Below are 25,123 nucleotides of genomic sequence, written 5' to 3'. Positions count from 1 at the left end.
GACAATTCAGTTGGGCCCCAGCCGCCCCACTTACTTTCAAAAGTGCAGCCCAATAACTCTGGCAATAGAGAGTTATTGCTCCAAATTGGGCCTTTCCAGTGTACAGAGTTGGTCACTGACGTTACATTTATTGATTATACTGTTAGAGCGAACACAGGCTGGTAGGAGTCACGCAGGCCATAGATAACAAACAAAAAGGGGGTTCTGCTCAGGCAGTGTGACTAGCTGATGTTGTGACTCATCCCCCGGATAGCCCAGCTTGACAATGTTGCTTGTTTATTGCCAGTCGAGATGCTTCCATCTCCATGACGATGTCTTTACACAACAGATAAGTGGCTGCCCCTCAAATGGTCATGTGGGGGAGACTCCTGCTGTGGATCAGGGCAGGGCTGGGAGGACACATGGCTCACACACAGGCACACACACACACACACACACACACACACCCACCCCATGACGCTACACTTGTGGAGGTGTACACATGCAGTCGGACACGTGATAAGAGTGACATAATTCTTGCTATATTCTGAGACTGGAGAGGAGTGGTAGCTGCCAGAACAGGTTACAAACAGATGTTTTTCTTTTCCTGTTTTGAGAGAAGAGGTGTCAGGCTCAAGTATTGTTGTCCATTGGTGCTGTCCCTATTATTTACTATCTATGGTGCTGTCCCTGGCAGGAATCTGATTGGTCAAGTCCTGCCTGTAGTCGACTAAACGTTGTGTCGTGTTTTTTTTTCTGCTCATTGATCCATATTCCCATTTGCGTCACCAGACAAAGAGGCTGAAACACCCAATTACAGTTTGTATTCTTCACAATTATTTATTTTATTCTGACTTTGTTTACCATGGTGATTAATTCATGCACACTTAGGAGATTGATTAAAAGCTCACAAGTTATTTGAAAAAGCTATTTACAGCATTATTAATAGGTTGAGGTTTTTACCACATTAGGTGATGTATCATGAATTGTTCCGAATGGAAAACATCCTTAAGGTGTATTTTGACATTAGGAGGTTGCGCTTGACAAAACTGTTGGAGGCCTTTGCACTTGGTTAGATGTGGGAAATTTCAGCATATTTTCTAAATAACAGCTGCATGTGTGGATTACATTTACAAGTGTTTGCCAGGTGACTCATGCATCATGAGTCTGTATCAGTCATGACTCATGAATTGGACTGATACTTGATGTTAGATAATATACAGACGCACCTGTCATCCACTCAGGTGTGCAGAGATCTTTTTGAACAATTGAAAGGTAACATACGGACAAAAGCAGCACATGCAACTATTTGAGAATCAGCAACTCATGATAATTTGTGTTTTAAGTTTCTGGTAATCAAACTAATACATTATTGTCAGTGAAAAGCTACTCGGCTGCATCAGATGTTATTGTTTGATGCTGAGGCATTATAGGCCGTATGCTCCCTGCACTGTTCCCGGGGTGTTATTGCCGGCTGAACAGTGTCCAGACAGGATGTTGAGCCTATCATACTTCATCGCGCCTTTTGTATGCTTTTGTTGACACACGGTCAAATTTCTTGTTTACGCCTGGAAGGAAAACATAGATGTTGCAGTCCTTTGTCATGGCAAACACTCTGTTCATTAGCGAGTTCAAGCCACATAATTGGCATACGGTCCGAAACAACTCAAAACACAGGTAATAATCACAGCTGAATCAACAACTGTTTGAAACCTGATCATTTGGCTCTGGATCAGACTGAGGAGTAATAGGTGAGGAGACATCAAGAGTATATCGTTTAATAAAAGGAGGCCATCGCCGGGCAGAGTGATCGAGTGTGGCGAGCAGCAGAGTGGTGGGATTATGAGGGAAAGAGGCAGAGTGAGACCGAGAGAGCGCTTAGAGATTGTAAGAGTAATCCCCTGGCCATCTGTTGCGCTCTCTCTCTCTCTCTCTCTCTCTCTCTCTCTCTCTCTCTCTCTCTCTCTCTCTCTCTCACTCTTACATCCAATCACATCCAACAGCCAGCTCAAAGTGAACTCACACCACTGACTGCAACGGATTCTGATGTCACTTCCTGTCCGTACTCCCTTGCTTTCTGCCCAAACTTCCAATAATGATGTACTTTGATGTATAAACGTAGATGCTGTTTTAGAGCATGTCTCTTTTAGCCCCGCCTTATAAAAAGCCCAGTCTGCTCTAATTGACTTTGAATCTAACTGATGTTTTGAATGTAACTGCCAGTTATAATGAGGGGCCTTGCCGTTCACCTTATGATGTCATATGGGGAGATACATCTGACTGGGGTTTTTGAACACAAGTTTTCAGAAAGGTGGAAGTGGAGAAAAAGAGAGGCTTGTTTTTTTTCTCATACTTTGGGAGTCTCTAGTCACACCAGGGGGCATCCATATTAATGTGAAAAAAGGCCTTTAAAGGCCCTGCAAGCCTTTTTTAATATGCATGATTGGAGTCCTATACATTTCTGCCAGAGTTGGAACTGTTTGTTTTATTAATTCTTCTCACAACTGTTCTGTATTTCTGATTTTTCTGAAATATGCGGACTCTCCTTTACTAAATGACTTTAGCACAGCAAAGTCAGCTTTCCAGTCAAACAATCATCTGTGTTGCTAAATAAGGTTTTGTTATACTTTGGTGGAGTAATCTCATTATCTTTGTGACTCCCGTGCACATGAAACTAATTACATTAACGGTGACTCTGTTCTATTCAAGTGCCTCCGTAAGCCGCAACAGTGAGAGCACTGCACCATGCACTGCACCGGGGTCCTGCAGCTGAAGCAGTTGAAAGGAATTCAGCCATCATTCATTTAATGATTTACACCTGTTATTTTCCTACTTTGACATACATCTTGAGTAAGAAAAGGCATGTAAAAATGTAAGATTAACTGTTAAATAAAAGGTGTAGGTACATAACATTTGGACTATCTTCTAAGCTCTTTGCTAATGGTTTTTGGTTTATTCATTTGAAGTTGAACCAACAAGGTGTGCCCTCGAAACAAATGTAACAAAAACATGTACCTGCTTTAAATATACTGTATTTGAATACATTTGCATCCATTTTCAGAAGATGGTAAGGATACCGGGGAAAGAAAGAAAGAAAGAAGGAAAAGTAAAGTAGGTTGATGGGGTAATTGTACAACTAGTCCTGCCAAACAGCGACCTAAATGGCCTTTAAAGCCTTGGGGGGGGGGGGGGGGTCCAGGAACAGGAAATGATAAGCATCAGTTTCCACCATAATGCCCCCCCCCCCCCCCCCCCCCACACCTGGTTTATTGCCCTCTCCAGTGTGTACCGCAGCCCTAAATAACATCATGCAAATTATAAGGCCACTGTGCCAGCTCATTTGCCCCAATGACAAAGAGAAAGACTCATGGCTGAAAAGCTGGAGTGGAAAGCTTTTTTTTTTAAATCACACTTTCTCTCCACCTTTCCACTGCTCCCTTTCCGCTTCACAGTGAGCTATGTACTAGACAGGAAACAAGTTAGTCTTTTTTTCCCCCTCGCCATTGTTTTCCCAAAACGCAACCCTGGAAAATCTATTTTGGGTTTTCTGGGTTGATCTTCTTAATTTGAGTGGCTAAAAAAAATGTGACCCGGGACAAATAACGGTTGCATTCTGCGGTTGAACTAATTTAAACAAAATATACTGTATATATTTCTGAAAGAATAGGAAGCAAACAAACACTTCTTTCACCTGCATAAGTAATGTGCACGTGGAGAGAAGACAGGGCATGTAACATGAAAAATATGAAAGCGTCATTTGTGCCTCCATCATCCCATCCTGCCCATCTGCCATCTCCGGCTGCGGAGGTTTAGTGGGTTACATGCCTGAACACATAACCCTGCCCACAGCAATCACAATTAATCCCCTCCAAAGCGCTTCAAAATCCTATAAACGTTATTGTATAGAGATGCATCAAGGGTCTGAGGATAGTACGTCTAAAAATAAACCAAAATACACCAGCAAGCATTTTACTCCTAAATATTTGTTTTTTTAAGCTGTAAGCAATGTCTGCTGCTGCTGTTTTATCTATTTATTTTCATACATTTTTTGGTTATCCTAATACCCATCTGCCCTAGCTCACTTTTACTATTAGTTTCTATTTGTTGGCTTACCAGCTGCTGTGTTTTGCAATACAGATGTCTGGGCTTATGCTTTTTGAATATATCATTTGTACTATCCAATCAAATAAAAGGCATTTCTTAGCTCCGACATGACGTTGGTGTTAATCTTGAGGTATATTATTTTCAACTTGTATTATATCATTTGAAAGTTCCTACTAAATGCAAGGTTTATATACATCCTTATAACATGATAACAGATATTTAAAAACATTTTTTGCATATCTGACTGAGACATCATGTTTATCATCTTATGAACCGCCCAAAGCTATGCAAAGGGACATATATAATACACGTGATTAAATACAATATAAAGTGTCTACCAATAGAAATGATTCAAGAACAAAGATGGTAATGAGTTTCTGTTTCACTTTCTGAGCTCCGGCAGAGGTTGGGATTATTTTTCCAGTGGCAGAGCGTTTTTCTCGACGGGTTGCATAAGAACAGATTGTGTATCGAGAGATTAAATAAAGATTAGCTCTGCAAAAACTGTTGAATTGCAGTGTGTAATATCGGAATATTTTGTGGCATCTAGTGGTGAGATTCTAGCTTGCATCGCTTCCTTGGTAACCCGTCCCTTTCGAATAATTACAAAAACTACAGTGGCCTTCAAGGACAAGAAGCGATCATCCTCCATGGCCTCAAATCTTTCAACAATATCAAGTGATGAGGAGAAGATGTATTTTGTTATTTATTCTCTAGTACTTCTTCTTCGTCTTCCGACAGATGCATTTCCCCAGGGCACCCAATATATAATATAACACCTATGGCTGTTGAGATTGTCCATTCCGTGCTATTGTAGAAATATGGCGGTACAACATAGCAACCTCTGTGGAGGTTGCCCGACTTTTCCAGCCATTAAAAATATATCAAAACATGATAGGCCATATACAGTTATTGTATTTAATTTTTCTACTAAGTCTGTTCTGAAAAATTACATGAAAAAGAAATTATTACAAGTTATATGAATAATAACTTACGATTATTATATTTTTAAATTGTTTATTCTTAAGCCACCTGATTTGGTGAAGTGACGCACAACACTATGGTAAAGTAATGGTTGTCAAAAATAAGTTGACCCAAAGCTGACCACAAAAACAATGAAGTAGCTCATCAATTTTGATCAAGTGGTGCATGAAGTGTTCCTGCTCTCACATACAACATTGACAACAACAACGTGATTCAGCTGTCACGCGTCATGGGCTCTTTGCCTGTCTTTTCTGCATATAGATGAGTCTGTCAGGCTTCAATAACAGCACATTCTGTACATTTTCCATTACTCACCCACACAGTTTTTTCCCTATTGTAACTGTCACCAGTGCACTAATCATTTCTTTGTTTGAATTCATCAACATATAAAGATCTACTGAAGAATTACAACATATTTATTCCAAACACTCAAATATGTTTTCCCAATCCTAATCACTTTTTTTGTGTTTTGTGTTGCAGTGAAAAAAGCCAAGATCCAAGGATCTCCCGGTGAGTACTTATTATGTTCCATACAAACCTTTTTACTTTTCAGTCACTGGATTTGTTTGGTCTGGTCACGCACTCTCCCATTGTCCAGATGTTTCAGACATGTCTCATTCCTCATTGAATTTGTAGCATGGGGAGCTGTTAATCTACAGTCTACATCTCTCTCTCTCTAACCCAGGTTTTTGGACATACGCCACACACACTTATTTTGCATGTAGGTTACGGTTGTCGGTTTGAGGGCACAAACCCATAACATAGCTTACCCACTGGCCGCACCGTGTTTATTCTAATAATTATTTTAATACCCTTAAAGCCTGTTGGTTTATTTTTGCATATCAGCGCCAGCGGTAAGGCCCACGTTCATTAAATAGTTTCAATTGTCCTATATTTATGGTAGCATTTCCAGTTATTATTTTTATTTTTGTGCACAAATTGAAATGTTAACGTTTTTTGTCTTTTGCTGGTTGCTAGGTATTTTTAAGTGTTAAGTTTTGTCTATGTGTGTGTCCTTTGACATCAGGAAGCCTGGGATTGCCATCCACATATTTTTTTTTAAATGTCTGGTCGGTGTAAGCAGTAATACTGGTGTTGTCATGAGTTTATTATCCGATGGGGGAATTCCCACACTGTGGCATCCCTAATATGTAGGTTAATCAGTCCTATTCTGGGTCACCCACAGCAAGGAGTTGAATTTGGATGATGTAATCTTGTGTCCTACCAGGCCAGGGACAGGTGAGTTTGGATCGGTGTCGGCTAAATCCAAATCCCTCTAGTGTCTCAGGCTCACACCTTTGTTTTAAGCCCCTGTGACGTTTCTGGCAAGAGCACGCAGCAAATACAGAAAGTCACAGCAGCTTTAGAATTGCAGGTGACCTTTTGCTGCCAATTTTAGTCCCAGACTAACCCTGTTTTCACTGAGGATAATTGATCAAGTTAATGATATGGCAGATAGATTAGTTTAGTGTCCCTCTCCTTCATCTTTGGGGAAATGCCCTTTCTTGTGAGGTTTCTGTATTCTGTCACAAGCACAACCTGACATATTGGCTTTAGATTTTAGGCCATTGCTGGCCTATGTCTGTGCCCCAATGTCACTTTTGTGTGGTACAGGTCAAAGAAAGGGTATGACAGTCCAGCATGAGATTGGGAACAGATAGGTTATGTTTGCACTGTTACATAAAGCTGTTTTGTATGTGAGTGAAGTTAAAAGAGCTATGTGACCCATTTCCCACTAATGTAAACCCGGTTCTGGACCAGTACAAGTGCTGGTTTTGGTTGCTTTTACTTGGGAACCATTAAGAACCATTTAGCTTTTCCACAGGCGGGAGAGCCACGTAATGACAATACATATTCGTCGCCACTCTCCCAGTTTACGCTAGCGCTAACATTTAGCACAACAACAACAGTAGTGAATACATCTTATTGCTCCTGGTTTTGCTTTGTTAGACTACATAGGCATCAACACACGACTTATCCAGCATATTTCTGCTGCTCGTCGTGATGATTTTGATTCGATTACCAAAGGCATGTTGAGATCAGATTTCTGCATTTTATCCTATTTGTCTGACATTATTTCATTGTCCTTCCCATTCCTCTAGGAATTCTTGGTAGGAACAGCCTCGGTTGTCTTGTTTATTCAGGCTTAAGGAAATAAGTAGGCTACTTATGTTTGTTATGTTTACTTATTATTCCTCTCTGCTCATGATAACCCTAACTGGTTGTGCAAAGGGAGACATGTGATTTATTGGAAGAGCCCTCAAAGTTTACATAAGGCTGGTCTGGGATGTGTGTTTGCTTTTCACCACAGCTTTAGAATGGACAGCTTTTTGGCCTTACTTTGGAGCCCTTGTGTAATGTTGTTTTTCTACTGTACATGTGGAACTGAAGGTGACCTTGGATGGGCCTTTGGCTAACTCCCTAACTTTCCACTTATTGCCACAGGAAACTGGGGCTTGATGAGAGTTTTCAACAGAGGGTATGCCTATTGCCTACACATTATGTTTATGACTTTATATTTCTTCAGTCTCAAGGCAAGCTATTCTTTCAATAGACCTCCGGAATACACATCCAAGCCATATTATTCACATTATCACGTTAACTCCTCCTGAACCTTTCTTGTACTGGAAATGGAGACACGTCTCACAAGGTGGTCCAAGCTATTTTCGAAAAAGTCCTTCAAAATGTTAGTCTTCTGTTGCATGCAATATTGATGCGCGGTGTGTATTTGAAATGTCAGCCTTCCAACTGCCTGCGTTTTCCGGACTAATTTATTGAAAATAACTCATCATCAATCAATAATGGATGAAGACACTTGACTGTGGAGTGGGTGGTTCACTGGCAGGAACAGTCTGGCCTGTTTCAAATCATGGACAGGAAAAAGACGCCCTCACCATCCCACAATCCACCTCAGCTGGTCCCTTCTCTTTACATCACTGTCTGGTTTACTTTCCCTGTGTGTGTGTATGTTTGCACAGTGTTCACTGTTCACGTGTAATGAATAGACAGAATGATAGTATGTGCACACAGATGTGAGTGCGTGTGAGTTCAGTTGCCATGCATGTCAACATGTTGGAACCAGTTCTCGTGCAATAAGGAAGATCCAAACAGTTAAGTTAAGTTAAGTTACTTTATTAGTCAATGGTTGGTTACTATTTGCAGTGCCCACGTCAGATTTAGGTCAGGGAGAGGCTGGATGTATGTGGTTGTATCTTGTTTGATTGTGTGTCTGTATGTTGGAACCAAACCAGGATATTGGCAGGGACGTTATCATAAGTCACTTTTACATTCATGTGGCTATATCAGTGTTAGGGCTATCCTGACTTCTATTTTTGGGATTCGAAGCTTCAGTGTAAATAATCCGCGATTAATCAAAGCTTTGACGAACTGAAGGAAAACGCAAATGTGAATGAGGATGCACTACTGGGTTATTTGTGATGCTTAATGTAATGCAAAAAAACAAACAAACAAAACATTACTCAATCGATTACGGATTTGGGCGTCAATTACTAAAGGGCGACTAACAAAGCTTGTCTGCCTTAATGGTAGAGTCAGCCATTCTGGAGTACGCTTTTTGTACAAATCTATTTTTGTCAGGTTTACAGAGCCTAGGCTGTGTATTAACACCAGCTTTTCTTTTTTCAACGTATACACATGGGATTGTTAGGAGATATTCACTGATTTTGACAAAAGGTGATTTTGGCAACGAGGATTCTCTAGAGTTCTATAGCAGTTATATAGGCTGCATGTACAGAATAGGTACTGGATTTTTGAAGCCGATTACTTGCATCTTGAATCTGATATTGGCCAATAGTATTTATTTTCACACACACAGCACAGTAACAATAAGGATGGATCCTTTACATGTGTGCATCTGTATACCTTGTGTCTACTGCTGATTCCTTATCCACAGTGCATATTCTATCAGTGGACAGCACCTGCTGTAAAGGGCCCACAGCTACTAAGTAGTGGCTCTAATCCATACATCCTCTTCCCTTATCTCATCTCTTCTATTCATGGGAGCTAGCCCAAATGTGGCACAAGGCATGGCCTATCTAATTAGGGAAAGGCTTGAGCATCCCCCCAGGCTATTTAGTAATAATGCCTGTGTTTTGTTGCTACTCTCCTCTCCAGACACGAATTAGGACTGTGCCCTTTCACTCAAAGTACTTTTAGGATGGACGGTGCTTTCAGACAGTGTAACGCCAGCGGGGTCACTGGGCACTCACAACACAACTCGTTTTGTCTGTGGGCCTGAGTTAATCTTTATTTATGTCGTGTCGTGTGTCAGTGGAATGTTATGATAATCCACCTGTGTCAACTGAGCATTGTCTCATTGTGTCAGGAGTTGTGTTTACTTATCTTGCTGCTGTGTGAAAGGCTATGTGCAGAGTAAATGTTTCAATATGTTGCTGGGGTAACAAGGAAAACAATCTTTGTTTAGTGTGGTCAGTGGATCAGTCCACAACGAAGCAGCTGATACATCGCATTTATTTCCCATAGGGCGAAAGTGTGTGTTTGTGTGTGTGTGTTTGTGTGTGTTTGTTTCTGTGTGTGTGTGTGTGTGTGTGTGTGTGTGTGTGTGTGTGTGTGTGTGTGTGTGTGTGTGTGTGTGTGTGTGTGTGTGTGTGTGTGTGTGTGTGTGTGTGTGTGTGTGTGTGTGTGTGTGTGTGTGTGTGTGTGTGTGTGTGTGTGTGTGTGTGTGTGTGTGTGTGTGTGTGTGTGTTCCAACACTCAGGGTCTGCCATTGGGTATGACATCACTGTTTCTAAAAAGTGTACGCGATCAACACAACCATTTTATTGGGTAAATGCATCTAACTTGTGTTTTTCACATATCTTCTGATCGCTAGATATGATGATGAACCATCTTGTGTTTATAACTTTAATGTTTGTTCTCAATTATTTATTTTTTTAAATCAGTTAATTGTTTATCAATAATTTTTCAAGCAAATACATGATCTAGTTTCATGCTTTTCATTTGCATTTTGTTAATTACAACTTGCAAAAATGAATTCAGGTTCATTTAAAATCCATAAATACTCCATTAATGAAGGCTGAAATGTTTGGTAAAATGTTTTAGTGAGACATTGACTGAGCGTTATATTGATTTTTAGAGGCACTCAAGTTGTTAAACTATATTGTGTGATTATGGGAGGGCTTTCCAATATTTAGTCTACCTTAATTGATATAAATGCTGTGTAGGCTTTTCCAAGGTAGCTGTCCCTTTACTACCTCTGGAAAGATACTGAGCAATGTTGAAGGTACAACTGTAATGTGAAGAAGTATCTTGATTTATCAAGTAAATCAATCAGTGGATCAGCCAAGAACAGACATCCTAATCTGCTTTTTTCATCTACATTTTCACAATTGAATATCCCGTTAATGTATCAAAGGACCAGCGGTGGTTCAGGGCTGGTGGTAAACTACCAGAGCGTAAGGGAGCACATCATCAGTAGGCATGTGTTGGCGCTCCCCTTCGCCCTACTGCGGGAAATGAAAAGTGGTGGCCTAATCCTGGCCCCGCCCAGCACTGACAGCTGGTGCAGATGGTTTGATTGTTGCTCTGCTGCCCAACACTACAACTGGCTGAGATGAGGCTGACTGAGTTGACCGGGTGTAAAATGTGTCCACACAGACTGAAAGACAGACATTTAGTCACTTGACTCCATGTCTCAACTGCCAGTTTCAAACGAGTTCTGCCGATTTATCATTGTGAGCACTGGCCCACGCTGTCTGTTACTCTTTGATTGTAGATCACACTTTGACCTATCTGAATTTCAATTTTCGTCTTGATGGTATCAGGGCTGACGGAGACCTTTTCCACAATAGTAATAGGTCAGCAGAGCTCTCTTCCACTTCATTACATCATCAGCACAGCAGACATGCCTGCCCTGTTACATGCTGAATGTTTGGAGGGCGACAAATTGAGAGTAGATTCAAATATCGCTGTAACTCACAGTTGGGGAAATACCTTCTGTAACAGGCAGTGGGATCCTGTAGTTGTATCTGCTGCATTGGGTTAACTTTCTTTTGGAGATTAACAGGGTCAGTTTGCTGCCATGGCCTGACCTGGCTTCACATAGTGGTGGGGGATGGACTTATCTGCTTTCACTCTCACTAGATCTCCTCATGTCTTTCTCACCCGCACGGAGCCACAGTAGAGCTGGCCTGGTTCAAATCAGTTTAACAACTGCTTTAGCATATGCTGCCCATTGGTTTTAAGAGTTTCATTATAACACACCCCAAAGTGTGTTTTTAAATAAAAAACATTTTAAAGATATTTAATTTATTTTAATTTATTTATTTAACTTTTATTTATCCTCGAGAGACCAATTGAGGGGTGACCCTCATTTACAATGACGTCGAGATCAAACAAATTCAAAGGAAAAACAACAATACATAAACAATATTCAATGCAAATACATCAAACAAATACACAACAACAGGTGAAGAGAAAAACAATTGAAACATTTACACAGTGGTGAAGAGTGACAGCAATTAAAATGAAATGGGTGAAAGTACAATATAGCCTAATTAAAACAGTTACAGGTAGAGTTTGGCAGATTTAAGATAGTTTGTTTAAATTGGTTAAAGGATATGAAGTTATTTAGTTTAATTTGTTGCTGTAAGTTGTTCCAGGAGTCAGGGGCACTGAAGCTAAAAGCTGTCTTTCCCAGCTCAGACCGGGCTTGTGGGACATAAAGCATAAGCATGTCAGTGGAGCGGGTCTGATAAAGCCCATCTGAAATTTGCAGCATTTCTGTTAAATAACGAGGAAGCTTCCCGGTCAAGACTTTGTAAATAAAAATTTGCCAATGTGCGTCACGTCTCTCTTTAAGGGAGGACCACCCAACCTTTTCATATAAAAGACAATGGTGTGTGTCATAAGCATCTCCTGTGATGAACCTTAAAGCAGAGTGAAAATATGATATGATTTTTTTCTCTACCTTTTTACATTTATGTAAAAGTCAAACATAATTATGTCCCTTCTATTTGCTGACGGTGTGTTGCTACAAGTTACCCCCTTACTGTAATTAAAACAGTATTCTCTCTTTTTCTTTGTTTCAGACAAGTTCAACACCTACGTGACGCTGAAGGTGCAGAATGTCAAAAGCACCACTATCACTGTGCGGGGGGATCAGCCCTGCTGGGAACAGGATTTCATGTTGTAAGTTATTAAACACAGACAGAGTGGGGTCATGCTTCAGAATAATGGAACTGATTTAATTTCAATAACCTTATTTCGCCTTCTATAATAGGCATGAAGTTCATCATAGTAGACCAAGCAAATGGTACACTGACCTCCTAGTACACAAAACACTTCGATGTACATTAGCTAGACTGTAAAGTAAAAGACAGTATGTTCAACTTAATTGGTTATCTTAAAAATATATTAAAGGTGTATTTGGCAATTCTGGAGAAAAGATATGGTGGTAATATACATCCTTGGCTTTGTAAACATGTATGTAAACAAAGGGTAGGTAAACATAGTGGGTCCACAATAGCTAGCAACATGCCCGTTTACAGAGCCTACGCTGTGTATTAAAAAAAAAGAAATGTCAGCACACATATACTGGTAGCAGATTGTGAGGAGACGTTCACTGATTTTTTTTTACAAAAAGTGATTTTGACCATACGCATTATACAGAATTGCTGACTCCACCTTTTAATACACAACAAAATGATTAATGTTCTTGCAGACAGCTGGGTCAGATTCATTTAGTGTATTCCTGCCATTCCTTAGTCATGTTTACAGTCACTCTGTTTTACACCACAAAGTGCCAAACAAATCTTAAAAATAAATGGTCCAGGAGCTCTGACACCCTATATTAGCTTTATTTCTTGTTATTTATTACGATTTCAATTTATTTTTTGTTTCCCCCAACCTAATGTCTGGACTTACAGGAAAGGTGTCTTTTTTTCAGGCTGTGCAACTCCTTGATTAACAGCTGCGATTCATTTCCTGCTTGTAATTCATTGGTTTTCATTTCCTCATTTGTACTTTCCCTGTGAAAGGTATCTATGGCGACGAGAGAGCCGGCACGTTGTTGCATGTGTGTCATTGTTTGTCTTTTGTGAACTCCGTCATTGCAACAGTGTTTGTTTTTCCAGAACTTCATCCTTCTTCTGTCCATTAATGATGTGTCGGCCAGGTCTCATTCAACATGAAATATAATCATTCATCGGCGCTGCCAGCATAATGTTCTAGCCACCTGTTTGAAACAAAAATACACGCAGAGGTGATGATGTGGGGCAAGTAGAATCTAATTAAAGAGACTCCAGATTTCCAAATGTCAGCAGGCAACTTTCCGCTTATTCTGCAAGATTTTTAGGAATTGCCTACAAGATCTTTTTTTTTATTTTATTAATGAAGATTAATTCAACATTTTGGGAAAAACGTGCATTTGCTTTTCAACATAGAGATAAAAGAGAAGATGTCGAGTCTCTACGATAAGTATGAAGATAAAACCATCAGCTGGTTAGCTTAGCTCAGCACAAAGACTGGGAACAGTAGGAAACGGCAAACCTGTTCATAAGAATCCACCGGCAACACATTATGTTTTGCATACTTTAGCAGTACAATTTTTGTTGAAAGATTCAGTTATGTTGTGGGCCCAGCAGATGACCACAACGTACAGACCTATACACCACATTTTTTTTTACCCTTTTTTTTCTGACGGATCAAAACAAACAAGATATGAAGTGTTAATAAGTGAGCGTTAGCATCCCTGTCGGACATATGTATAACCTTCGGACTAGGCCAGAATAGCTATTTCCCACTATTCCCACAGTCTTAAACTGCTGGCTTCATTTTCATGCAGACTGTACAGATTAGCGTGGTATCAATCCTTTCATATCACTCCCAGCTAAAACCTGAATTTCCCAAAATGTCAAACTACTTCTTCAATGTTAATGTAACTTGGACCAAAATAAATACATTGCTTTGATTGAATGTGGGTCGTGCAATAGAAGGTGGCCAATAACACAGTATATTTAATGTACTGTACAGTATATTTGAAATGGACTAAACTCACCACTAAAAAAAAGAAAGAACATTTTTTTCAGGGTTCCATGTTGACCTGTATCTACTGTTCATTCAACTTGTTGCTTTAGCATTGAAAGTGGTTGTTGGTTTGCACTTAAATGAGAGCCTCTTATTAAGCGTAATGCATTTCTGCATTTAACTGTGTCTCTTAAGTAATGTGGAAATGACAAGTGATCGGGGAGAGGCTCTCTACATCTTGTTGAGATGAGTGCCTGGCATTTGCAAGTTGATTCCATTCGCTTAGAGAATAAAAGTGGATTTGCAGTCGTATTGTTTGTGTTTTAATAAACAAAGAGTTGTGAATGAAAAAATATATTAAAATAAAAAAAACTATAGAATCTGAACGGCATCCAAGACAAAAGAAGTCGCTGAATTTTAATTAGCAACAGTTGCATTTCATTCCCTTTCTACCTTAATTTATGCTGTGCCATTTTGAATGAGCCCATCATTTGGAAAGCCTACATCTCTGCACCTGGACATGATGATGAGTGTACTGTGTACCCTCTCTACATGCACTTCTCTCAATTAGCTTCTTCTCTTTGATAATTTTTTCTCTCATCTTCCTTTTGTCTGGCCCTGTCAATCGATGTAAACTTACACACACGAGAATATGCAAATGTCCTGGTCGTGCGGATCCTTTCAAATTTCATATGCCATTTTATTGATGTCATCAAGCTGTTTTTGAGCCCTTTGAATAGCATGTTGAATGACAAAACAGGGCTTGAATTGATTATGCCAACTAATACATGACAAAAGATGAAGTAGCCTTTGTGATCAGCCATTGGTAAGGCTTTGCAGTAATTGTGTAGACGAGTCTGCTTCTTTGAGTGTGAATAAAAATAAATACTGGAAATTTTACCCCCCTTTATTAAAACGATAACAAAGCCTCCTACTGCATATTTATATTGTTTCGCCCTTTTATGCGCTGACATTTCCCACAACATTTATTGTGATTTTTTTTTTATTATCGAAACTTGACATGGCTTGACACCTGGTTATTGTTATTTTTCTTCAGTGAGATCAACCGCCTGGACCTTGGCCTCATTGTTGAGGTGTGGAACAAAGGCCTCATCTGGGACACCATGGTGGGGACAGCCTGGATTCCTCTCAAGGGAATCCAACAATCAGAGGAGGTACGAATATATACACCCACTCGAAACTCACATAGTGCAGGGAAAGATGCATACAGTAGGAAAGATTCCATCCCAAAATACAAACAAAAAGGGACCCAACATCCGTGAGAGGAGAAACGTTTGTTTGCATTTCCCTCCTGAAAGTAGTAGTTTTTTTTTTCTTTTACCTGCTAGATATTAAAATACAGTGGGGCTTCAGTGTTTTGTTATCTTAGGAATAACACAAAATGCACTTAAAACAAGTTCTGCAGTTCCATCTTTAAGAAAACCTCAGATACATTACTGTTGTAAAGTAAAATAATGGAATATGTGTAGGTAGGAGTAAAAAAAAGAAGGTCTAATTGTCTTTTAATGTAAATATTGATACACTTAACACTAATTGCAGGAAGGCAAAGGCGACTGGATCTTTCTGGATTCTGAGGTCCTGATGAAGGCAGATGAAATATACGGCACCAAGAACCCAACACCCCATCAAGTCCTGCTGGATACTCGCTTCGAGCTGCCTTTTGGTGAGATATTGGAATCAGTGCTTTACCCGTTTTTTCAACTGCTTTGTACTCTAATTCACATGATAAACTTCAAGAACGAGGCACATTTCGAATGAGTGAACCACCATTTTTAGAGTTCAGGCGCTTATGAAAATCCTCTCCCATTGCTGCCATCTCAAGTACTGTACCTGCGTAGTCCCTTCAGTGTGTGCGTTTGTGACGCAGGGAGTACATTAGGGATTGTGGTTACGGTAGGTCCACTCAAGCCTTGATCCGCTGAGCTACGCAAAGGTCACATATGTTTCCTGCTGAAATGTCAGCAGTCAGTTTCTGAGGCTACACAGGGAAAAACCTGTCCAGCCTGGAGCACTGTGTGACACATTTATAAAGTCTTATTGCCCTGTATGCAATGTTTTCTTGCATTGATCTGTGAGCTCAACTGAAATAGAAAATACAAAAATTAACAAAATGCTAATACTAGCATACGTAACATTATCTCATAGCATGATAAGAAGGACACTTATGGTGAGCAACTCATTTCTAACAACAGGGCACTCTTAGATATTTGTCTTAGATATACGTCTCCCTGTCCTATGTCAAAGTTCTGGTTCCATAGGCGGATGAGGAGTTCCTGTTCTGCCTAAATTGAAGGCAATGACTCACCACTGGCAGATCTTCCTTTATTAACTTATGTTCAGTAAATATCATTTTGTCTTTGCCAGGTTTTTCCATCATGGCCAACAGGATTAGGGAACCATTACAAAGGCTCTGTATTGCTTACATAAAGACAAGGAGAGTGTTTTAGCTCTGAAAGAGTGTGGGCCCATTAGCCACTTACTTACTGTTTTCAGGAATCACCCACATAATTATATTAAATTACGACTGCGTTCATTGTTTTATTTTTCTGACTTATATGGTGCAGAGGAAAACCAATATAAGCTTCTAGACAAATAGTCCCTGGCACACTTCGACTGCTGAGAAAAATATATGTCTCTTTAGCTGCAAACAGCTATTAGAAACATTGCCATAAAATGAGCCCTAAATCCAAAACCATGTCCTTAAAGATGCTATTCATGAAAGGTTCAGTTAAGTTGCAACTTGTAATGAATTCCATAACATTTAATTGTTCCCAGAGACAATTAATTGCTTTCCAAGATTGGTGGGTGAAATGTCCCATGAACGCCAGCTCTCTGTGTCTTCTACCACAGTTGAACCAACAGTATGGCCTTTATCCGCTCTATCTTTGATGTCAAAAGACATCAAAGATAGATAATGGTGTCTGTCTATCAAGAGAATACCTTTCAAGGTTGCAGGAGGCCGGCATGACCCTCTGTGCCACCAGAGCCATTCATTTAAGCTGTGGGTCTGTGTGTCTTTGAAGCTCTGGCCTTTGTATATGTGGCCTTTAATGTGCATCTGTCTACAGAGCAGTGCAAATGCCCCTGTATAGTGTGAATGGCGATAGCAGCTCAGCTGTGACCAATGTATTAATTTTGGATAGTGCCTATTAATCAAAACTGACATTTACAATATCAATTTAAATGCAATGGGCTAGCTCAAAAGCCAATAGTAGTTAGTCCCAACACAACTAAAATGGTGACAGAAAAAAGTGTTGTCTACATAATAAGTTACAATGAACACTATATAGATAAGAAACTGAAATAAATGTATTCGAAAGCATGAACTAACAAAACAGTTTTCAGTCAAAACTTCCCATACTGAATAAATGATATGACAGTGGTGATTGGTTTTGTTGAGAGTGCTTTAAGTTTTCGTCTACGAAATTTTTTTCTGGCTGCTAGCCTCATTGAGTTATTGCAGTATTTTCATTCTGTTTTAGAAACTGTAACTTGTACTGCGAGAGGTTTGGTATGTTACTATCATGACTCATCGGTAGATCTTTGATCTCTGTTGCTGTGACGAAAAATGTTCCTGACATTTCTGGTCCCTTAACAGTTTGTTTCATTCTCACAACTCTTTTCATTTCCTCTAACTGAGAGGCTCATGAGAAATTAAACAGGTATAAATGTATTATGATGGCATCCTGGAATTTGACAGTGTTGTTAACCAGTTCACACGTATGTATTTGTGTTTGTCGTATGCACATTTTTGCAACCAGACATCCCAGATGATGAGGCACAGTACTGGACAGGCAAGCTGGAACGCATCAATACCATGACTATCCATGATGAGGTAAAGTGCAATTAAACATGTTCCTGTTTACTACTACTTGAGCTAATGGACTGCTATGTTTAGGTGATTACTGTGTTAATAATAGCAATATGACAACATTAAACACTTACTTGATGCCTGCTGTTTCTCTCTCTCTCTCTCTCTCTCTTTCTCCCCTGTAGTATCCTCTTCAGGATGACGTTCACAATGGCCCACTGCCATTTGCGGCTTCCCAGTGTTGTGAGTGTGCCATCCCAAACTGCTCTCGGCCTCTAGATGGAGCCAATTCTCCACCCTTCTGTCTCTCGGGCTTTTATATTATTTCTTCTCTCTTCCTCGACCCTTTTGTGCTGCTTCATGTATTAACAGTTTTATCTCTTTAATCAGAGTTGAAAATGAAGATTATACATTTCAAATTCAGTCAGTCAATGTTTTCACAAACTGAATTAAGAGGCCACCTACTTTTATACATTCTCACTGTTGTTACAGTTTGTTTTCCACTCTGATAATCGGTGATGGAGTCCCCTTCATCCTCCAACTTTTAAAACACAGAGACACTTTTTTTGTTTTTTACAACCTCTACCTCCTCTGACTGTACCTCTCACTCGCACTTTCACCAGGCAACTATTTCGGATGGGCTGACCCACTGAGTATGTAAAACAGACTTGACTATCTCCCCCTGGCCAATCCTCAGTGACCTGTGCATGTCCTAATGCCCCAATGCTTCCCAATAACATGCAATCTATACGGTTTCAATGCATTTGTTTCCTTCTAATTGTTTCACTATCACACTTGATTTCCCTCAATGCTTTCCTTAATACCCTTTGGCATTTTCTACTTCATTTCCTGTACATGTTATCCATCATTTTTTGGTTCAGTACACATCCTAGAATAAAGTCAGAACTACTCATCCAAAACATTATTTTCTTCTCTCTCACTTATGCTTAACACTACTTTTCAGAAAGACTTTGTTTGAATTCAAAAATTGTATCAAACATATTTGGATATGATTACTTATTATTGAAATATAGAGACCGCTTAACAGCAGGAGCCCCTTATCAAATCCTACATTGTGTACGTTGCAGTTCCACCTCTAAACAGATAGGTGGCAGTCTTAGCTTTACTATATTTATGTCACCTTGACCATTCGTTGTCCAGCCACTTTACACTAAGAGATATCAACTGAATCATTTTATCTTTCACCCTCTCACTTTATCGCTTTGAAAAGATAAACCCTCGCTCAGCTGTCCCCTTCAGCAGACACTATACTCATGGCTAGCTCTTGAAATAAGTTTTTCTTAAGGTCCTTGGGGTTGGCAAAGTCAGATGTTTTGTCCCACCTTTCTTGTAGAAAAATAATGGAATAAGCTCTATACAGTACATTCTGTATATCTATACACTGGTATCTAGAAGATAACTCAGGTTAAGATAAGCTCAATGTCTTCAATTAAGCAGTAGAGCTTGCTTTTATAAAAGGTTATAGTATTTTAGATGTGCATATTTCCCTTTTCAACGTTAACCTGGCATCCACTGATCCCAGTTTGTTTATTCCCTCAGCTCTGAACAGTTTTGTCCAGAAAGACTAAACTTTAACTAGGATGCATCCTCTTCTTCTTTTAATGTTAATTAAAGTTTTAGAAACATGCTTGTTGTCACAACATTAATTCATTACGCTTATCCTACTGCCCGTTGCAGCTCTTGACGACCAGGACAGTGCTGTAGATGACCGGGACAGCGACTACCGCAGTGAGACGAGCAACAGCCTGCCTCCTCGTTACCATACAACGGCTCAGCCCAACTCCTCCATGCACCAGTATCCCATGGGGCCTCGGCAGCAGCAACACCCAGACTCCTGCACCGACTCTGTCCACAGTTTGGACCTGGATTATAGGGACCAGAGAGGAGCCAGGTAGACACAGTAGCCACAGTCATACATACACACATGCACACGCACAGTCATAAAACTCTCACTTTCTGTCACAGTCACATACACATAGGCTGTGCACTCTGGAAGCGTTGTTCTCCAAAATCAAAGTCGGTCAATCAGTTTAGATCTATTAGTTAATCTAAGGCAATGCAGCAGAATATGCATGTTTTTCCAGCGTAATCCCACTCACATCTCACAAATTACCAGAGTTGAATCAGCATCTCTGCCATTTTATAACCAATATACTTTCTAATGGATTTTTTCTGGTCTTTACTGACACCCTTACATATTCAAAGTTACTCATACAGTCCCTCCCTCATACAGTTTATTTTATTGCCTGTCTCTATAAAATCTATAGTCAAAGGAGATATCTACTCTCAGATGTATAGTGGCAGAAGTTATGTATTTATCACACTTCTTAACTTTTGTCTTTCATAGTCAGTCAGTCTGCCCACCAATCAACCATGGCTGTAGCTTTTTGCTTTTATGTTTAGTCTGTGCTGGCTTCCCTTGTATCACAGTATGTGATTCTTTCAGCTGCTTCAGTGGACATGTAGGGATATGTGCTCTAGAGGCAGAATGGATTTTGACATCCTCAGACTAAGTGCTAGAAGTCATTCAGCTCTTTCCATATTTCTTAATTCATGATTGTGGTTGTCCACTCACTTGCACATCAGGAGACATATTGGACTAGTTGTATAGTATGATTGCAGTCTAGAATGTAGTTGAGATGGACACATGTGTTTGTATAATAATATCAGTAATAATAATACCACCACACAGCTGTGTTGAGGCCTATTTCAGTCCATTGGACAAATGGTATTAGTGCATGGAATCTACTGTTCTGCTCTAGTGGATTGTCATGGAATACATGTGTACCAGTGAGACTGCTGCAAATATGCCTGTGTAGACTGATAGGGAGTTGATCCGGATAATTCTACATCAGACAAATATGGGATTACAGCCAAGGGAAGCTTATTGTTCATGTTTCTTTTTGTCTTGAGGGTCTGTTTTGTTGGTTAAAGTTCCTGATAGTTTGAAAGGCTCCAAACTTGGTCTAGCCATGCCACTGAGAAAACCCCTCTGTCACACATTGAGGCAGTGGTTCAGTGGCATACATACACATTTCTATAGTGATTCATTTTTTTTCAATGTACGCCATAGGATGTAGCATGCATTTCTGATGAACATTTTCAGGCTAAGTGTTGAGGTCTTCTTGCAGAGATTTACAAATATCTAATCCCACAGAGGCACTTGCAAACATAAGCGCGCACACCCAGGTTTTGCATGAACATAAACATTACACACCATGCACGCTTAAATGTGTCAACATTTCTGTATTTAAATTCATTTCAATTTGTTTTCAGTCTTTTCTTCAATCCTAGCTTTCTGATGACGATGCAAGAGGGCTGTTCTTGAATTTGTATTAAATCTTCTCGACTGCAATTTATTAAACATGTTTTAATATTATTACATATATTACCAACCTGAAGGCCATAATTGTGTCTTACATTTGCATGAAACTGTCCTCATCCTTATTTCTCCATTTATCGTACTGCTTAACTTCTGTTTGCATTTTTTCTTTTTCTTTGTTTGCTTCCTCTTTTCTGTCCCTTTGTCCTTTCCCATTCCCTTGTTAAATACATTCCTTAACCTAAGATTATTAAACCAGAAAGGAAGGGTCAGAATTATACCTGTAGATTCTGGCATGGGTGTGGAAGATTGGGAAAACAAGTACAAAGGGCCGGTCAAACCTCAGCTGAGTGACTTCTTAGATGATGAGGAAGACAACGTTATCCTTCGAATGGGAAGACCTTACCCTGAACGGTCACACACTTCTCTCCGTCAAGATACTCAACGTAGTGGTTTAATGCCTGCCACCTATCCTGAGGGCTATGACACTATTGATCGGCGGCGAAAGAAAAAGATAAGGGACCCGGGAGGGCTGCTCAGTACCAAAGCAGACAAAATGAGAGAAGAGGCTTTACCCTCTGACCTTGCACTACTCCATGAGAAGAGAGGGGAACTGTTTATGCGTCAGGTAACAGAGATGCAGGAAGAGGATGAAAATATGACATCATGTCTCAGGCCGTACAAGAATGGGCTTCTCTACAAGACAAGGATGTGGGCTAAAAATGAGCTGGACAACACTTTGGAAAATTATGTTGCATACAAAAAAGAGCAAGATGCTAGAAGGAAGGCACGGTTTGATTTTGATATAGAGGATCTACAATATCCCATAGGAGCAGAGGAGGATATTGATGCCTTTTTAGCGGAAGACTTTCACCCAGAGAAAACAAGACATTACAAAGATAGGTATTCTTTCTCCTATGAAGGCCACACAGACAATTATCAGGGTCTTCGAGAGAAGAAGTGTGGAAAAACTAAAATTGGAGGATGGGCTCCAGAGGCAATGCTGTCTCCTGTAGAGGAACCTAGTGATGAATATGTAGACCCTATGGATGAGCTTCAGTGTCTAGTTGAAACAGTTTCTGAATATCTTGCTGAAAAAGAGGAGGAAATTAGCAAGTATGGTTCTCTTCCTAAATCTAGCAAATCTAGGCTATCATCTCTGGGTAGTAATCGAACTGATTCTTTTGGAGAGGACCAAACTAGTTTATCAAAGGATCCTAAAGGAGAAACCCAGTCACACACTTCTTCTGAACAAGGCATTACAGGAGTGAAAGATGCCATGAGCTCATTATTTAGTTCTCTCACGGACAGAGTTGGAGGAGCCCCAAAACTGCATGTCCCTCCACAAGCACCCCCTGCACAACCTGCACAACCTTCAGAATCTGGACTGAAAAAAATGTTTTCCTTTATTCCTAAGTCACATAACTCAGCTCCTGTAGCTGTTGTATCTCCAGTAGAAAGTATTCCTGAAAAATCATTCAGTTCTCCTTCTCAGCCACCACGTGATGCCAAGACACCATATAATAATCAAGAAACCACAGCTCCCTCAAGGAGTCAGAATCTTACAAGTACAAAAGAATATGTTCCTGAAGTTGGGACCAAACCTCAAAGTGCTCCGGGAAACTCAGTCTTGGGGAAATTGAACCCTTTAAAGCTTTTTTCAGCAGGAGATAGTGGGAACTTAGCTGAGAACAAACAGGCACCAGATTCCACACATTTTCAACGCCATGAACAATGGGATGAGAAAAGTGTTAATCAAGGTAAACAGTTGATGACAGTAGAAAAAGGTAGTCAACCTGAACTATTAGGAAGCTCATCACGAGAAAAACATTTGGAACAAAAACAAGATGAAAAAATATATAGCAAACAAAATTCAATGACTTACCAACCGGAACATATGCCTGTTCCGGGGCCAGCGAAACTGACCGGCCAAACACAACCAACAACCACTGGTTTCTTCAGCTCATTTAGTTCTTTATTTACGCCTGCTGTTTCAGTTCTACCTCAGGGAGCTCCACCTGTGGCGGTTTATCCTGTTTTTAGATCCACGGATGAACCTCGGCTGGAGAAACCGTTGGAGGACCCATCATTGAGTAAGCTAAAACTCTCCTCTGAAAATGTCCCCACTCAACCTCCCAAAGCAGAGGGAGGCATACTCTCTGGTTTATTAAAGTTTGCCTCCAGTGAGGATGTCAGTGCCTCCATAAACAAAGATCCTTCAAATACTTTAAAAGCATATCCTGATTCAACTCCAACATCCTCTACCACTTCTACACAGAATCCTGCTGTTCCCCAGGAAAACACTGATAAAGGATGGTTTTCAAGCATATTTAATCCTACCTCTGTTCCCTCGGGTTCAAACCAGAATGTTACCAGTAATCAGCCATCTCAATACAACAGAGTGCCTAGCTCACATGCACAACTTATAACAAATCAAAAACCAACAGTAGCCCTTCATGGAATGCAGCATCAAGCTCCCAATCCGCCTGAATCACAAAGTTTTTTGACAGGGCTCTTTAAAGGGAGCTCAACTGATGACATATCAGGCTCCAATCAACCCAAACAAGGGGGACTGCTATCCGGACTTCTAAAATTAGGGTCTACCAGTGACTTATCTGGCAGTTTGCCACAGCAGGCTTCACATAACAATCCACCACCCACGAGCAGTAATCCGTCCCAGTTTCCCCATCACCCTCCCCCACAAGAACATTATGCAGCTCCACAAACGGGTGAAGCTGTCTCAGGACCATTGAAGTGTTCCTCAACAGAAAACATGACTCGAAACATACAGCCTTCTGAAGCTGAAAAGCTGAGGGACATCCCTTGTAATTACTCTGGTCAGCAGCAGACATCAGATGAGTCCAAGCAAAAGCAACCTGAGAAAATGGGGCTGTTGTCTGGCTTGTTTAAATTAGCATCCTCTGAGAATATTGGAAGCAGCCAAACTGTTCAGCACCAACAGAGCAGTGTTAAAAATAATCTACAGGATTACAATGAACAGAGTAGTCAAGGTCCAAACAGAGAATTTCATCTCAGGAACAGAGCATCAAGTCAGAAAGGTGTCCAGCAGGAGGCAGGTAAACCAGGCTTTATTCGACAACAAACTATTCCCCTCCAGAAACCACCATCCCAACAAGGTGGTCTTTTCTCTGGTCTTTTTAAGTTTGCATCGGCAGACAACATACACACACAACAGCACACATTGGCTCAACAGCACACCATTACCCCAAGTAAATCCAGCCATGAGCAAACAAGGGCAAATAATATCCCAATTTCCAAACAAAATCAACTACAAAATAACTTAACACAAACACCTACTCAAGGAAGTAGTCCACTTTCCGGACTATTCAAAACCTCTTCAGAACATATGGCTCCACAACAGCAGTCAACAAAAATCCATGAGACTCAACAACATATCAAAGTGCTAACAAGCTGCAGTGCTGCTGAAACAAAGCTGGAGACAGAAAGTCAATCTGGAGTGCTCTCAGGATTTTTTCAAAAGTTAACAAAATCCTCTGAAAACATTGATACATCCTGCCAGACACCAACTGGACAAAATCTGCATCCGAAAGTCAATAATACAGGCTCAATGAAGATTCCACTGCAATCCCCACAAAGTAATGACGTGAAAGAGAAAAGGGTTCAACAAACTGCCCAGCAAGGGTTTTTATCTGGACTTTTTAACAAAAATGTTACTGAGGACCCTTCTACTCCTAAAGAGGTGGACACTTCAGGTCAGAATACAGAACAGCAGACACCCTCAACTAAGTTCACAGAGTTGTCTCCAAGCATATTAAAAAGTGCTTCCTCAGACTTCGGAAGGGACCGCTGTCAAAGAGTTGTTCCAGATTGTCTGAATCCAGAACAAAGCAGGC

General features: G+C 40.3%; 1 protein-coding gene across 1 annotated transcript in view; it reads left to right on the top strand.

Annotated features, from left to right (window-relative positions):
• LOC307265305 (protein unc-13 homolog B-like) overlaps positions 1-25,123 on the top strand; it is a 67,017-nt gene that overhangs the window by 3,631 nt on the left and 38,263 nt on the right. Inside the window, exons 2-8 of the mRNA XM_080046995.1 lie at positions 5,548-5,577; positions 12,138-12,237; positions 15,131-15,248; positions 15,634-15,757; positions 17,856-17,929; positions 18,091-18,148; positions 19,604-19,817. Coding sequence (XP_079903121.1) covers positions 5,548-5,577; positions 12,138-12,237; positions 15,131-15,248; positions 15,634-15,757; positions 17,856-17,929; positions 18,091-18,148; positions 19,604-19,817 — 718 coding nt within the window. The remainder of the gene's footprint in view (positions 1-5,547; positions 5,578-12,137; positions 12,238-15,130; positions 15,249-15,633; positions 15,758-17,855; positions 17,930-18,090; positions 18,149-19,603; positions 19,818-25,123) is intronic.

The sequence above is a fragment of the Ammodytes marinus genome, assembly GCF_949987685.1.
Source record: "Ammodytes marinus genome assembly, chromosome: 18".
Lineage (NCBI taxonomy): Eukaryota > Metazoa > Chordata > Actinopteri > Uranoscopiformes > Ammodytidae > Ammodytes > Ammodytes marinus.
The sequence above is the reverse complement of the archived record's forward strand: the minus strand, read 5'-3'. Positions and strand labels throughout refer to the sequence as shown.